This window comes from Podarcis tiliguerta (assembly GCF_965153285.1).
Source record: "Podarcis tiliguerta genome assembly, chromosome: 13".
Lineage (NCBI taxonomy): Eukaryota > Metazoa > Chordata > Lepidosauria > Squamata > Lacertidae > Podarcis > Podarcis tiliguerta.
The window spans coordinates 18431372-18446827 of record NC_139546.1 but is presented as its reverse complement, the minus strand read 5'-3'; the positions used below and the strand labels follow the sequence as shown (position 1 = coordinate 18446827).

Sequence of the window (15456 nt, the reverse complement as noted above, 5' to 3'; positions counted from 1 at the left end):
AGTTTCAGAATCGTATCAGGAAGTTCCTGTGGCCGCCGCCGCCACCATCGCCTTGTTCTTTGGCAGCGGTTGAAAGCCAGATTATTGCACCACCCTCGAACCCCAACCCATCCTAATGCATTTAGGACCAAAGCAAGCAATCTGCCTCCCCGCTCACTGTAGAATTTTGTGTTGAATAAAACAACAGCAGCAGCCCTCTACCATCAATGTTATGAAAAGCACAAAATGCTGATGCAAAACAGAGGAAGGCTTCAAAATTGAAAGCAGGTAGTAAGAAGGGGAGCGGCTCATTTTAAGGGCCAAAAAAAAAGAATGGAAAGTTGGAAAGAGAAGCCCCTGTACTTATATCCAAACCCTTTTATAGGCTGAGCATGTGATGTTAAGTGAGTGGGTGCATTTAATGTTTTATATATATATATATATATATATATATATATATATATAAAATTATAGGCATGAGTGATGGAATTAGGATCAGGGAACTGCAGCATGTTGGGCATGGGGTTTGGTTTTGTTTACAGTCCCAGCAAAAAAAAAACCCAAAACCCCACTGCTTGAGTTTTGCCCTGGGTAGAATGCAAGAGGTGGCTTTGCATAGTTTAACTCAGCGATGTGGAACTTCCAAATGGTGTTGGATTCCATCAGATCAAGCCATTCAGACTTATTCTGCCCTGTAGACACCTGCTCCCTGCATCGTGCCTGCCCCACAGCAACGTGGGCTCTGCAGGTCCGAGTTCTGCAAGCTTTTGTCTGCAGATATTCATAGAGAGCCAGTGTGGTGTAGTGGTTAAGAGTGGTAGTCTCGTAATCTGGTGAACCGGGTTCGCGTCTCCGCTCCTCCACATGCAGCTGCTGGGTGACCTTGGGCCAGTCACACTTCTTTGAAGTCTCTCAGCCCCACTCACCTCACAGAGTGTTTGTTGTGGGGAGGAAGGGAAAGGAGAATGTTAGCCGCTTTGAGACTCCTTAAAGGGAGTTAAAGGCGGGATATCAAATCCAAACTCTTCTTCTTCTTCTACCTGTGGTCCAACCCCCCTGCAATGCTAAAGCATCCATGGCAGATGGCCACCCAACCTCTGCTTAAAAACCTCCATGGAAGGAGAGTCCACCACCTCCATGGGAGCCCATTCCACTGTCAAACAGCTCTTACTGTCAGAAAGTTCTTTCTGAAGTTGAGTCAGAATCTCCTTTCTTGTTACTGGGAGTCGTTGGTTCAAGTCCTCCACTCCAGAGCAGGAGAAAACAAGCTTGCTCCTCTTCCATGTGACAACCTCTGAGATATCTGAAGATGGCTAATGTATCTCCTCTCAGTCTCCTCTTTTCCAGGCTCCTTCAACCGTTCCTCCTAAGGCTTTGTTTCCAGAACCTTGCCAATCCTGATCGCCCTCCTCTGCGCACGTTCCAGCTCATCCTTCTTAAATTGAGGTGCCCAAAATTGGATTACAACCCCTATCATCCCCAACCAGCTTTGCCAAAGGTGAGGGATTTTGGGAGCTGTAGTCCAAGGACACCGTTGACAACGGTGTCTCCGAAAATTTTTACACATCACTTGGGAAGACAGGCGAACTAATGCCAGTGTACTGGAAGAAGCAAAGATCACCAATGTCGAAGCAATGATTCTTCAGCATCAACTTTGTTGTATTAGTCATGTTGTGCAGATGCCTTATTATCATCTTCCAAAGCAACAACTCTATTCCAAACTTAAAAATGGAAAGCATAATGCTGGTGGTCAACAAAAGAGGTTTAAAGACTCTCTCAAGGCAAATCTTAAAAAATGTATAAACACCAACAATTGGGAAACACTGGCCTGCAAGTGCTCCAACTGGAGAACAGCCTTTATCAAAGGTGTCATGGGTTTTGAAGAAGCTCGAATTCGGGACGAAAGGGAGAAATGTGCTAAGAGGAAGGCACACTTGGCAAAGCCTCACCATGATCAACTCCTGCCTGGAAACCTATTTCCGCACTGTGGAAGGATGTGTGGATCCAGAATTGACCTCCACAGTCGCTTACGGACCCACTGTTAAAACAGTGTTTATGGAAGACAATCTTACTCGGCTACAAGTGATCGCCAAAGACGAAGAAGAAGTCCAGTGACATCTGGGGACCCAAGGTAGAAGAACACTGGGGTGGACATGGGTCTGTGAGGTACTTGTGGGGAGAGGCGGGATGACTCTCTGCTCCCCTTCCCCTCTTACAATCCCCGTGGGAGCAGCGAGGCCAACCGAGACAGATGCTTGGCAGCTGAAAAGTCACCTCCACGCCAACTCTGTTTAAAAAAACCTCTCGGGACCAGGCACATTCTGATGAGCGCAGCGAAAATCGCAGCAAACAAGCCAAGGAGAATCTCTGGGGGCAAGAAGTGCCCCACGTGCGTGCACACAAAACATACACACGCTTGGCACGAACGGTGTCTCTGCTCAGGTGGGCCTACAGCCCTTCTAAGGTAGAAGGCAGTCTCTGCGTTTGGGATCCCAAGAGACGAAGGACCCATCTGTGCACAGCTTTCAAATCATCCGCAGTGGCCGGGGGTGGTTTGCTGAGTTATGAGGCATGCGTGCATACACAGCACTTATTTAAGACATTCTGGGATAATTATTTCTGTCGTCTGCCACGGATGGATGGCTTAATAGCAAGTCATCCATCATCCCAATTGAAGCGGCCCTTTGGAGCAGTTTCACGCTCTCGCCGCCACTTGCTCCCAGTGTGGCAAGTTGCGTGCGAACATAATTCACGGGGAAACAGAGGCTTCAGAATACAGTGGTGCCCCGCAAGACGAATGCCTCGCAAGACGGAAAACCCGCTAGACGAAAGGGTTTTCTGTTTTGGAGGTGCTTCGCAAAACGAATTTGCTATGGGCTTGCTTTGCAAGATGAAAATGTCTTGCGAGTTCCTGCGGGGTTTTCCCCCCTCCCCCCCCTTTTCCCAAGCCGCTAAGCCGCTTAACAGCTGATCGCTAAGCTGCTTAACAGCTGATCGCTAAGCCGTTTAACAGCTGATCGCTAAGCCGCTTAACAGCTGGTCGCTAAGCCGTTTAACAGCTGATCGCTAAGCCGCTTAACAGCTGATCGCTAAGCCGCTTATCAGCTGATCCACTAAGCCCGCTAAGCCGCTAATAGCCTTTTAGCAGCTAATCCGCTAATCCCTTAAGCCTTTAATAGCCGCTAATAGCCGCTAATAGCACTAAGCCGCTAAGCTGCTAATGGGCTTGCTTCGCAAGACGAAAAAAACCGCAAGACGAAGAGACTCGCGGAACGGATTCTTTTCGTCTTGCGAGGCACCACTGTATTAAAGTTTGCATTTGAGCAGTAGCGCAGCTAGCTGCTCGGGTGCCTGGTGCAGGGGCGTGTCCTGCAGCCAGGGGTGGGGCATTATGTCCTCGTGAGCGGGGTGAGCCTCTCCTGCGTTTGGAGCCTCTCTGCCACCTCCCCCTCAGCTGTAGGGCGGCTGAGGGAGAGGCAGTAGGCAGGTGCAAGTCCCACGCTGCCATTTCCATGTCACTCCTAAAAAGTTTTGTGAGCCCAATTTTTATTTATTTTTCAAACTCATTTTATCACACACACCCCTCAGTTATGACACCTGGGGTGGACCGCACCCCCTTCCTCTGCCACTGCATTTGAGAATCATTCACTTGTTTGTTTTTCAGACCTTTAAATGGAGCAATTTTAATACATCTCTCCTTCAAATGTAAAGGACCCCTGGACGGTTAAGTCCAGTCAAAGGCGACTATGGGGTTCAGCGCTCATCTCAGGCCAAGGGAGCTGGTGTTTGCCCACAGACAGCTTTCTGGGTCATGTAGCCAGCATGACTCAACCGCTTCTGGCGCAACGGGACACCGTGACGGAAACCAGAGCGCACAGAAACGCCGTTTACCTTCCTGCTGCAGCGGTACCTATTTATCTACCTGCACTGGCGTGTTTTCGAACTGCTAGGTTGGCAGGAGGCGGGCCAGAGCAATGGGAGCTCATTCCGTTGCGGGGATTCAAACCACCGACCTTCCAATCGGAAAGCCCAAGAGGCTCAGTCGTTTAGACAACAGCGCCACCCGCGTCCCTATCTCTCCTTAATGACTGGGTGGGTGGGAGGTGCCTTTGATTCTCTCTCTCTCTCTCTCCCTCTTTCTTTCTTTCTTTCTTTCTTCTCTCTCTCTCTGTCTGTCTTTTCCCTCCCTTTTTCTTTCTCTCTTACTTTCTTTTCCCTCCCTCTTTCTTTCTTTCTTTCTTTCTCTCTCCCTCCCTCTTCCTCTCTCATTCTCTCTCTCTCTCCCTCCCTTTCTCTTTCTTTCTTTCCTTCCTTCCTCCCCTCTCTCTCCCCTCTTTCTTTTTCTCTCATTCCCCTCTCTCTTTCTCGCTCTTTCTTTCATTTCCCTCCCTCTTTTTTCTCTCTCATTCTCTCTCCCTCTCTCTCTCTCTCTCCCCCTCTCCCTTTCTTTCTTTCTCTCATTCCCTCTTTCTTTATTTATTTTCCCTCCCTCTTTTCTCTCTCTCTCTCCCCCCCCCTCTTTCCTTCTCCCTCTTCCCCCCTCTCTCTACGCCCCCCCCCCCCACTTGTTCCAGTTTCTTGCTCCCTGCTCCAGCCTCTTTCTACAGCTATAGATTGCAATGGAAGCCTTCCCTCTCAGGTCTGCCAAATGCACATTTCACCTGACAAGACTGTAATAAACGGCTTGGCATAAACGGTGGAGGTGCTGGGGTGAGGCAGGAGGTGCATTTTGCCATGGAAAAGAAAAGAAAAGCGGGGTTTACTCACGTGGCACAGCAACGCCATACTCCTGTGGATTCTCTGCCACCACCTTCTGCTTGAGCTCGTTCAAACGGGACCCCAAAGAACCTGAGAGAGAGAAGGTGTATCACTGCGACTGAACACAAAGCACAGGGGTACCTTCCAGAAGACGGAGCCGAAAGGAACAGGTCAGGAACAAGTCTGCACCCAGGACCTTCCTCATTCTAATAAATAATAATAATAATAAAATTTATTTATACCCTGCTCTCTGCAGCCAAGACCAGCTCAGGGTGGCTAACAACCGATATAAAAACAAACTGATTGAAATACAACTGAAAAACAAGATTAAAATACAACATCAAAACATTAAAATGCAGCCTCATTTCAATGGAAACTCAAATCAAAAACTTTTGGGCGGGTGAAAACATCAGGTCTTCACCAAGGCTAACTATCCAGACTGGTCCTACATGGGCCAGAAAAAAGCCAGGGAAGTCTCCAAATAGGAGTTCCATCACAGGAGGAGAAAGGAAAAAAGAAAGAGGGGGAGACTAGAGGAATTCTAGTCTAAGGTACGTCTCCATCAGTGGCTGAGACAAAGTTCTGGACATCGTCGGGCTTCCACATTTTCGCTCGCCACCCACAACAGCCCTTCCTCCTGAGCTTGAAGAAAGGGGTGTCCTAGAAGCTGCAGAAACCCTGCACTCATTCAGCTCCAAGTCTGGCAAGACCGGCCCTACCGTTAGGCTGAGTGAGATAACCGCCTCAGGCAGCAGATATTGAAGGGTGGCGGTGAGGAACTAAGTGGACAGGCCTGCATGTTAGCACACCACACACAGCCTGCTGTGTTGGGGCGTGCTGAATTTGTCAACTTTCCTATTCCGAAAATGAAGGATGTTAAAAAAAGTTGTAACGTGCCTTGGGAATTAAGAAAAAAATTCAGGGCTTTTTCCCCCAGGAGGAACTCACCAGAACTCAGGCACCTCTCATGTGGGTGCCATTGCCATTATAAAAGAACAAGGTGAGTTCATGGTGAGTTCTGGCACCTCTTTTTCTAGAAAAATAGCACTGGTTAAATTAATCTAACTTAGTTTTGCTTGGTAAGTAAAATGTGTGTAAAATTGCATAGAAATCAATAAAAATGAGTGCCAAGTACCTGCCATTATATATTATTACTATTATCATTAACTATTATTTAGCATTACTTGATTTTTTCAGAAGGTGATTTTTTTAAAAAAAGAATGGTTTTCCAACAACAATTTATGTGCTCTTTAATCAAACATAGATTTATCAAGCTAAATGTTGTCCAGTCACAAAAATGCTAGCAGATTTGAATTCCTCACACCCAAACCCCTTATTTTTAAGACCCATCACTGAAGAAACCTGCAAAAAAATTAATCTGCCAGCCTTGCCAACCCTGGAGGCTGCTTGGCAACTGTAGGCCCAACATGCCTGGGGTGCCTCAGGGACTGATGGGAATTGTAGTCCAAAACTCCCGGTTAGCAAAGCCTGGTGTAAAAGCACTGCTTCTTTGAGACTACCTGGGCTCCAATTAAGGTCAATCCAAATTCCAGTCCTCTTTGGATAGTGAAACCAGGCTTATTTTGAGTCAATCTCTCTATACAGAGTAGAACCTCAGTTTTCGAACGTCTCAGCTGCCGAACGTTTCGGAAGCCGAACGCCGAAAACCTGGAAGTAAATGCTTCCGTTTTTTAATGTGCCTCAGAAGTCAAATGGTTTCCGAGGCGTGTTTCTCATTTTTCTCAATTTATTTTGCCAACGGCCCATTGCGCCTCGGTTGTCAAACGTCTTGGAAGCCGAACGGTTTTCCAGAATGGATTACATTCAACAACCGATGTTCCACTGTATACGGATACAGATAGATAGATAGATACACACACACACACACCACCTCAGGCACAACCCCCCCAAGATTTATTCTCCACTTCTCAGAGGTTTGGGAAAGGCTGGTCTTGGTCTCCAGAATCTCTTTATTTCAGAAATAAAGCCGCTGGGGAAGGCAGCTGTTAAGTTGTGGGTGAACATATCAGACGACACAGCGATTCTTCAAAGCTCTTGTTTATTCACAGGCCAGAACAGAACTGAACTGAAGGGTTCAGCCAACCTGCTTATAGAGAGCTCCACTAGAACGCAACAGTAACCATTTTCTGTAACTATCCAATCACTGAACGTCACTTTCAATCCCTTATTTGCATATGCGGACCTGAGTGAAAACTATCTACAGTATACCCCTGCTGGCCCAGGGTGAGAACTTCAGTACATAATACCAGCAATAGCCTTTTCCTCACAGAATAACTCACCAATCAAAACCACCAGCCTCTTTCTTTCTCCTGGCTGCTGCTGGTATTTGACCACTTCCTCGTAGGTGAGGAGCTCCGAGGGGTGAGGCTGTTCAACCTGCTTGGCTTCACTCTGGCCATTTTGCTTCTCCTTTCGACTCAGCCGGAAACTCCGCCTCAAGCCAGCTGCAAAGCCAAAAAGAACATCATTGTCACCAAGTTTGGTCCGATGGGTTGGGGACCCCCAAGCAGGCTCAAGGTTCTGAACTACAAAAAAAAACCACCCCCAATTCTTAAAGAAGGGGAAAGCCCCAAAACCAGCCCAAATAGCTACTCCCAGTGGCCACAGAATGCTGGCTGAATGTTGCTGGGGGAGCGGGAAATGGGATGGCATATCCTAAGAGACAATGTGACTAAGCCAGAATCCTGTCCAGAAGCACTGCAACGCTGCAACATTTGGTGGCTTGCCTCATTTGTAAAATGCATTAATGCAAATACAATAAATTGCAATACAAAAGCAAGCATGTAAAACGAAAGCAACTTGTAATTATTATTGTTATTATTATTAATTTATTTATACCCCACCCATCTGGCTGGATTTCCCCAGCCACTCTGAGCAGCTCCAAACACAATATTAAAACCATGATAAAACATCAAACATTAAAAACTTCCCTTCAGATGTCTTCTAAAAAGTGAGAGAGTTGTTTATTTCCTTGACATCTGATGGGAGGGCATTCCACAAGGCAGGTGCCACCACCGAGAAGGCCCTCTGCCTGGTTCCCTCTAACCTCACTTCTCGCAGGGAGGGAACCACCAGAAGGCCCTCAGCGCTGGACCTCAGTGTCTGGGCTGAACGATGGAGGTGGAGACGCTCGTTCAGGTATACTGAGCCAAGGCCCAGTATACCTGAAGCTTTTATCGGGAAGCTTTTAGCACCTGATGTTTTGCTGTGTTTGTATATTGTCCTGGAAGCTACCAAGAATGGCTGGGGCAATCCAGTCAGATGGGCAGGGTATAAGGAATAAATTATTTTTATTATCTAAGTAGCAAATGTACATATGATACCCACAACCAAGGCCAGAGTGGTCTACAGACCACCAGCTCCTCACCTATATATTGCCCATTGAAGTATCCTTCGCAATCACAGTCTTCTGCTTAGAAAGAAAAAGATAAGAGAGGCAGATGAACGAAGACGACAGTGCTATATACCAAAAGACAATTTGTTTTGTATGCTGCATCTTTGGTGTTTTTGCATGAAACTTGGGGGGCGGGGGAGGGGGAGGGGAGGGGGTACTGAACTGTTGTATTGCATGTGGGTCCCATGCTTTGCCTGAGCTAAAAAGTAAAGGTAAAGGGACCCCTGACCATTAGGTCCAGTCGTGACCGACTCTGGGGTTGCGGCACTCATCTCGCTTTATTGGCCGAGGGAGCCGGCGTACAGCTTCCGGGTCATGTGGCCAGCATGACTAAGCCGCTTCTGGCGAAACAAAGCAGCACACGAAAACGCTGTTTATCTTCCTGCCAGAGCGGTACCTATTTATCTACTTGCACTTGACGTGCTTTCGAACTGCTAGGTTGGCAGGAGCAGAGACCGAGCAACGGGAGCTCACCCCGTCGCGGGGATTCGAACCGCCGACCTTCTGATCAGCAAGTCCTAGGCTCTGTGGTTTAACCCACAGCACCACCCGCGTCCCTTTGCCTGAGGTATCCTGCATCATATCATTTGCAGCCCCAATCAAAACTATTTCCTCCTCCTCCTTTCCCAACTGGATTTCTGACTTTTGTCACTTAAGGAACAACCATGCCAGGGTCCACAGAGAGACTGAAAGCAAACGGCACCAGGAGCTGAAACACTGGAATGAACAGCTAGCCCCCGAGCCTTTTTTAAAATAACAACATTTATTTATAAATCGCCTGGAACACTAGATGCTGCACAGCCATTAAGTCAGAAAAGAACCAACACCTTGCCCGGCAGGCTTAAAACCTTAAGGAGTTGCTCTTTTCTTGGAGGGAGCAAGTCCAAGAAAGTCAGAAAGGGGGAGAGGGAAAGGAAGAAAGCAGAACTCCCTTGTTCAGCAGGAAATTACCTACTGCGTTAACAAAAGCACCGAGGAGAAACACAATCACTTTTCAGAAACGGCAGGGGCTTAATCCATGTGATTAGCACAAAAATTACACAGTTAAAAAAAAAACGCTCAGCAAATAATAGCTAAGGAAAATTAAACAAGATTGACATTAGAGTCCCCGGGGGCATATTAAGAGGCAACGCAAGGCTTCTCCCCTCTCTGCTTTGTCACGCTAAAGGTCTCTTTGTGCGGCAAACCCTGTTCAAATCCACTAATTAACAAGCTGGACAGGGATACAAGGACCTGGACCTGGGCTGGCGTGGGAAGCGAGGGAAATTAGATTGAGGAGCAAATCAACTGGCCCTTTTCGCACTGCACTGCAATGGCATCACGCCCCAAAGCCTTTCTGAATCAAGCCCACCACCCGCCTTAGACAGGGCTGTGGGCGAGACCAGCATTCACAGGTTTGCTCTCTTGTGCAGAGATTGCCTCTTTGCCAGCCTCCCAAAGAACATAAGACGAGTGTGGCAGGATCAGGCCAATGGCCCATCTAGTCCAGCATCCTGTTCTCACAGCGGCCAGCCAGATAAAGGCTCTGGGTCAGGAGTCAGCTTCGCCTGCTGAACAGCAGCCTGAAGGGGGAGGCTGACTGACCTACGGGGTGCATGTGAAGGCCCCTGCCCTGCTTCTCTCCACCTGGCTTAGGGGCCTAACAGACTCCATAAAGGAGTGCTATTGCTGCTGCTTGTGGGATGTGAAACACAAGAGCAGTCAAGTACAACATTCCTAGAGTGAACATGTTTACACATGGGGAGGAATGTTTGTCCAGCCAGCAGGTAAACTTCCCGTTTCCTTCTGGGCTGGGACAGACTCCCTCTGCATGTGACTAGAGGTGGGTGTGGCCTCACCTGTGCAGGTAACGACAAAAGCACAGGGCAGGGCAGCCATCTCCCTCTCTTTGACTACATGCATCAAAGAAGCAACATCTGCTTAGCCAAAGATGCTCTCTTGGCAAGATAGGACAAAGGGACTGTCTTCTTATGAGATAGTTTCTAGGTATATGTTACTTTTCTAAGCTAAGTCTGCCTTCTGGTATCCTATTGTGAACAGAATGATGTGTGAGTAAACCTTTTTATACTTTTATAGAAGACTGTGTCGTGGCTTATGTCTTATGAGGGAATAAGGGGGAAATACCAGAACAGTTATTACAGAGGCTTTAGCAAGCCTGAGCAAACGCATCCACTGCAAGTTTAAAAAGGGGAATGTTACTCTGCTAAATTGTGAACTTGTTAACACAAGTTGGAAAGGCTATTATCAGACAATATATGCTCTCCTGCATCCCTGAACATTCCCACACTGCTGGGTAGAGAGGACTCCATTTTTGGGGGGGGTTTTATTCCTTTTATTTTTTTATCTATGTCATTTTAAATTGTGATTGATATCAATTCTATATTCTTAGTTTTAGATTTTATTATTTATGTGGAAATTGTTTTCCATTTGGCTGTGTACTTTTATGTGTTTTATTTATTGTTTATGACTTTTGTGATGTTGGTAATGATGTAAAGCTTGTCATGTTGTAAGCCGCCTTGAGCATTGTTTTAACTATGGAAAGGCAGCATGCAAATAAAATGATGAATGAATCAATGAATGAGAAGGCGGAATGACTCCACCTGCAGCTGATCAGGACACAGAAAAGGCACTGATGATAACCAGCTGGCTCCGGGCTTCTTAAACAGAGCTCTCAGCAGCAGTCAAGTTGTTGCTGGAAACAACACCTGTGGTTCTGGGTCCTTCCTTGTTGCTTCCTGCTATCTAATTGGACCTTTGGCTCTGGGATCTTCTGGATTCCCAGACCTCTGGACTGCCTGACTGTATGTGGATTCTGCTCTCGGGCAAGTGTTCTTCCCAGCCCCTGCTAGCTCAGCAACGGGACTCCGACTGGGGCTAAGACAGAGCCGGACCCACACCCTCTCCCCCCTCTTTAGACTCACAGAAAGTAGCATTCAGAGGTATACACTGTTAGAATTCCTGCTCCATGATTGCAGTCATGGGATTTTTGTCTATCACATGGCGGTATGTGTTTTGACTCCACAGAGTGGGAAGTGACGGAAACAGGATGTTTCTGTTATTGTGTTCAGTGAAGTGGGACTATTGTCCTTTGTTCTTTTTCTCTTTGCTGTCTGATGCTAGAGAGAGAGGGAGCCATGTTGCAGTGCTCCATGTGTGTTTATATGTAAATAAAGTAGATGAGCCAAAATGCTGAGTTGCTGAGGTCTGTTACACAACTGCGCAAATTCTGCGGATCCCTAAATCTGCCGGTGTCGGTTGGCATCAGTCGCTGTGATGTTCGGGATGAAGAAAGCTTTTGAAGCTCCCAAACAAAAGACCAGGAGGGAGAGAACATGCCAGTCGGGCACATGTCTCTGCCAGGGTTCTACTCGAGTGTAGGCTGAACTCCTGACATACACATCATATTCCTGTCCACTGTGTAATGTGGCAGCACTTCGATAAAGGTGAAAAATTAGCCCTTCTTCACACTGTGCACAGTTACACCAGGGAACTCGCTCCCACCAACTTGGAAGACTTTAAAAGAGGATAGGGCAAATTCGTAAAAGAGAAAGCTATGAGTGGATAGTTGGTAGGATGGTCGCACTCTGCCTCCACGGCTGGAGGCAGTGTCGCTTCTGAATGCCGGTTTCTGGAAAACGCAGGAGGGGAGAGACCCGCTCGCAGGTTTCCTTCAGGCATCTGGTTCATAGCTGTCAACTTTTCCCTTTTCTTGCAAGAAATCCTATTCGGAATAAGGGAATTTCCCTTTAAAAAAGGGAAACGTTGACAGCTATGATCTGGTTGGCCACTGTGAGAACAGGATGCTGGACCACTTGACGGATCCAGGAGGCTGCTAATGTTCTTGCATTTAAATATTTTTCAGAATCTCAAGGTTATTCGCACGCACACATTCTTTCTCTGACATGGGAGGGTACAATCCTAAGCCCAGCGGACAAGCAGAGCTTATCGCTGACCGAGCTTGTGTGGGATGAGGCAATACTGCACCATAGGAAGCAAAGTCATGTGTGAAGCACACAGTTTTCTTTTCATTTAAAAAAAGAAATCATGTTCCTAATCCCTATGCTTGCACAGGAAATTCTGAAAACCTCCCCATGCCCACCCATTCAAAACTATGCTATCACCTCCTTTGTTGCAATGTGTCCAGTTGATTTATTTATTTTTTGGAGGGGTGGAATTGGAAGCAAAACCAATGACAGAAAGCTGTACCGATAAATGTACATATGGCACACAAACTATTCTGAGCTTCCTGTAATCTGGATCTGCTTCATGGTTGGCTTTGGTCGGAGAGGGCTGTTTTATTCTACAAGCTCTTTACGTGCAGGGAAAGTCACAGCTTGCTCGCTCCAGGAACAGGCAGTGAACCTACCTTTCTCAGAAGATTGATCGTCTGAGGTCAGCGTGAAAAGACAAGAGGCAGCAGAGTTAAAAGGAGGCCGGGGGGGGGAGTATTCCAAAGCATTAAGGGCACGTGCTCAAATTCTGGCTCTCAATGGGGAAGAGACATGGTTTTGCAGTAAGACAAAAACTGCTCTGCGTGTAAAAGGTCCCAGGCTGAATCGCCAGCATCTCCAAGGTCAGTGTAGACAAAACTGCGCTAGATGGACCAATAATTTGACTTGATATAAGGCAGGTTCCTATGTTCCTAGTGTGCAAGGAAGACCTCTCAAACATGTGGACAGTTGCACGGGGTGATACTAGCAGATTCTCGATTGTTGCCGTAAGTGTAACAGAGGACACTGCGTGTCCACATGGAACCACCAATGCTGGAGATCCCTGGAGTAACCTTTTCATTCATTGCAAGTCCTTTGGCCTGCTTAACAACCCTCCTTCCTTTGTTGGACAACAGATGCTGCCAGCTGAGAGCCTCACGGATGGTTAACACTTTGTGGCCTATTTGTACCATTATTTGGACATGCTATTCACATAGCCAGAACACCTTGAGTTCCCTATTCTCGCCCGCATCATGCAAATGCTTCAATTCAGGATGAATTGCACACAGCAATGGGGTTTTTGGAAACAACGAGTATTTTCAGTTGCCCTAAATCAGCTGAGATCAGAGATTAACGTGCCCGTTTGGCTTAAAGTTGGGAAGCAAAACTAGAAATGGTTTTTACTTGGTGCATGCATCTCCCTGAGGCTTTTGCAACAGCCAATATTATTTTAACTGCAATATCTGATGGATTGGAGTGCATCAACAACAAACTCCAATGCTGCAAATCTTATAAAAACAAAAATCTTAGTAGACAGGAATACAGTTGTACCTTGGTTCTCAAATGCCCCGGAACTCATATGTTTCGGCTCCCGAACGATCGAAAACCGGAAGTGAGTGTTCCGGTTTTTGAACGTTCTTTTGGAAGCCGAATGTTCAAAGGGACTTTACGCAGCTTCTGATTGGATGCAGGAAGGTCCTGCAGCCAATCAGAAGCTGCACTTTGAAAGTCAAATGTTTCGGAAAGCCCAGGAGGACTCCCAGGCTGAACGCCTGAGGGCCCCAGTCCTGCCACTCTCCACCTGGCCTAGGGCGGGGCCTGACAGGCCTCATAAGGACTGCCGCTGTGGCTGCTACCCATCAAGGACTGGGATATTTTGGGGAAAGTTTTGTTGGGAGTTATTGCTGATATTAACTTTTGTATCTTTGTTTTTATGTGGAAATTGTTCAGTTTGGTTATGTAGTTTTTAATGTGTTTTCTTTATTTTTATGACTATTTTGCTATATTTGTAATTATGTAAATCTTTTCATATTGGAAGCCGCCTTGAGCATTGTTTTAACAGTGGAAAGGCAGCATACAAATAATAAAATAAAATAAAATAAAATAAAATAAAATAAAATAAAAAAGTCAAACAGCCTTCTAGAATGGATTCCGTTTGACTTCCAAGGTACGACTGTATAACCTCTGAGTAGACACATCTAGGACTGCACTGTTTAAGTGCAATTCAAGTGAATTCTTTTCTTTTTTTCAATAAATCATTTTTATTAATTTTTGCATATGTTTTCCAAACATCACATCACATAATCCTCATTTTGGCTATTATAGTCTGAGACTTCCATCAATCCTGTCTAGTGATTTTCAAATTTTCTATCTAATCTTGCATTTTATTATTATAATTAATGCTTTTAAAGTTCATTTCCTAATTATTTCCTTCCTAAATCATTTTACAATAATTTATATAGTCCCCCTTACAAAACTTCTCGTAAACCTACAAGCGATGTTAAAAGGTAAAGGTACCCCTGCCCGTACGGGCCAGTCTTGACAGACTCTAGGGTTGTGCACCCATCTCACTCAAGAGGCCGGGGGCCAGCGCTGTCCGGAGACACTTCCAGGTCACGTGGCCAGCGTGACATCGCTGCTCTGGCGAGCCAGAGCCGCACACGGAAACGCCGTTTACCTTCCCGCTAGTAAGCGGTCCCTATTTATCTACTTGCACCCGGGAGTGCTTTCGAGCTGCTAGGTTGGCAGGCGCTGGGACCGAACAGCGGGAGCGCACCCCGCCGCGGGGATTCGAACCGCCGACCTTTTGATCGGCAAGCCCTAGGCACTGAGGCTTTTACCCACAAGCGATGTTACATTAATGCAATTGTCTTTCAAATAAGTCAAGTGAATTCTAGAAGTTTTTGTTCAGATGAGCATATCATGGCTTAAGTAGGCAATATATGAATTAAGTCTTTTCTGCATGCATGCAACCCTATGAGCCACAACCGGGCCAGGAAGTCTCTTTACTAACCACCGTTTTCCAGAAAACTGGGGAACTATTGTTACCCTGCTTCAAAACAATTTAGGATATTAAACCAACTTCAAAGCACGACTTAAGATCCCAGCTTCTTCCAAAGTTGGTAACCAACTTTGGTTTCCTCGGCTTATTATACAAAGAAAGGATTGTCGAAACACATTCAACAGCAAACACTTCCCTCCCATTATGGGGATTTTAAAGTGAGGAGGGCATAAAGGCACTGAAAGCTGCTAACATACTTACATTGGCATGGCTGAAGAGCTTTTGTGTGCATAAATATATGTACTTATTATAGCTGCATGAAAAAAGTTGATTATAATTATAATTGGTGTTATATCCATTCAAGTCGCGCAGTCTGCCTTGCGTTATATTCACCGTGTAAAAAATTAATTGTATGAAACAAAGCATTTCAAAATGTGGGAAATTTTTCTGCTAAAAAGATTCGACTTCCAGGGGTTATGCAATGCTTCGTTTTTAAACGCAAATAAGTGCTGGGGCTGCCTGAAATCCAGATGTGCAAGGGGTGAGTAGAGATGGTCAAGGAAAAGACCAGCTGCCCGTGTCTGTTGCATGCT

The 15456-nt window shown here is 46.3% G+C and overlaps 1 protein-coding gene and 1 long non-coding RNA gene across 7 annotated transcripts in view; both read right to left on the bottom strand.

Annotated features, from left to right (window-relative positions):
• The window catches only part of LOC310661850, a 93166-nt gene that overhangs the window by 16775 nt on the left and 60935 nt on the right, over nt 1-15456 (bottom strand). The window lies entirely within an intron of this gene.
• The window catches only part of MPP3 (MAGUK p55 scaffold protein 3), an 80114-nt gene that overhangs the window by 16775 nt on the left and 47883 nt on the right, over nt 1-15456 (bottom strand). For 4 of the 6 annotated variants that reach the window (XR_014504139.1, XM_083408310.1, XM_083408309.1 and 1 more), the window contains exons 12-15: nt 12519-12539; nt 8126-8170; nt 7038-7202; nt 4747-4827 (exon numbers count right to left, since the gene is read on the bottom strand). Coding sequence is in view for 5 of the 6 variants with exons in the window: in XM_083408310.1 (XP_083264436.1) it covers nt 4747-4827; nt 7038-7202; nt 8126-8170; nt 12519-12539 (312 nt within the window). In the remaining variant the exon portion in view is untranslated. The remainder of the gene's footprint in view (nt 1-4746; nt 4828-7037; nt 7203-8125; nt 8171-12518; nt 12540-15456) is intronic. The other 2 variants (XM_083408311.1, XM_083408312.1) reach the window with 2 other exon arrangements.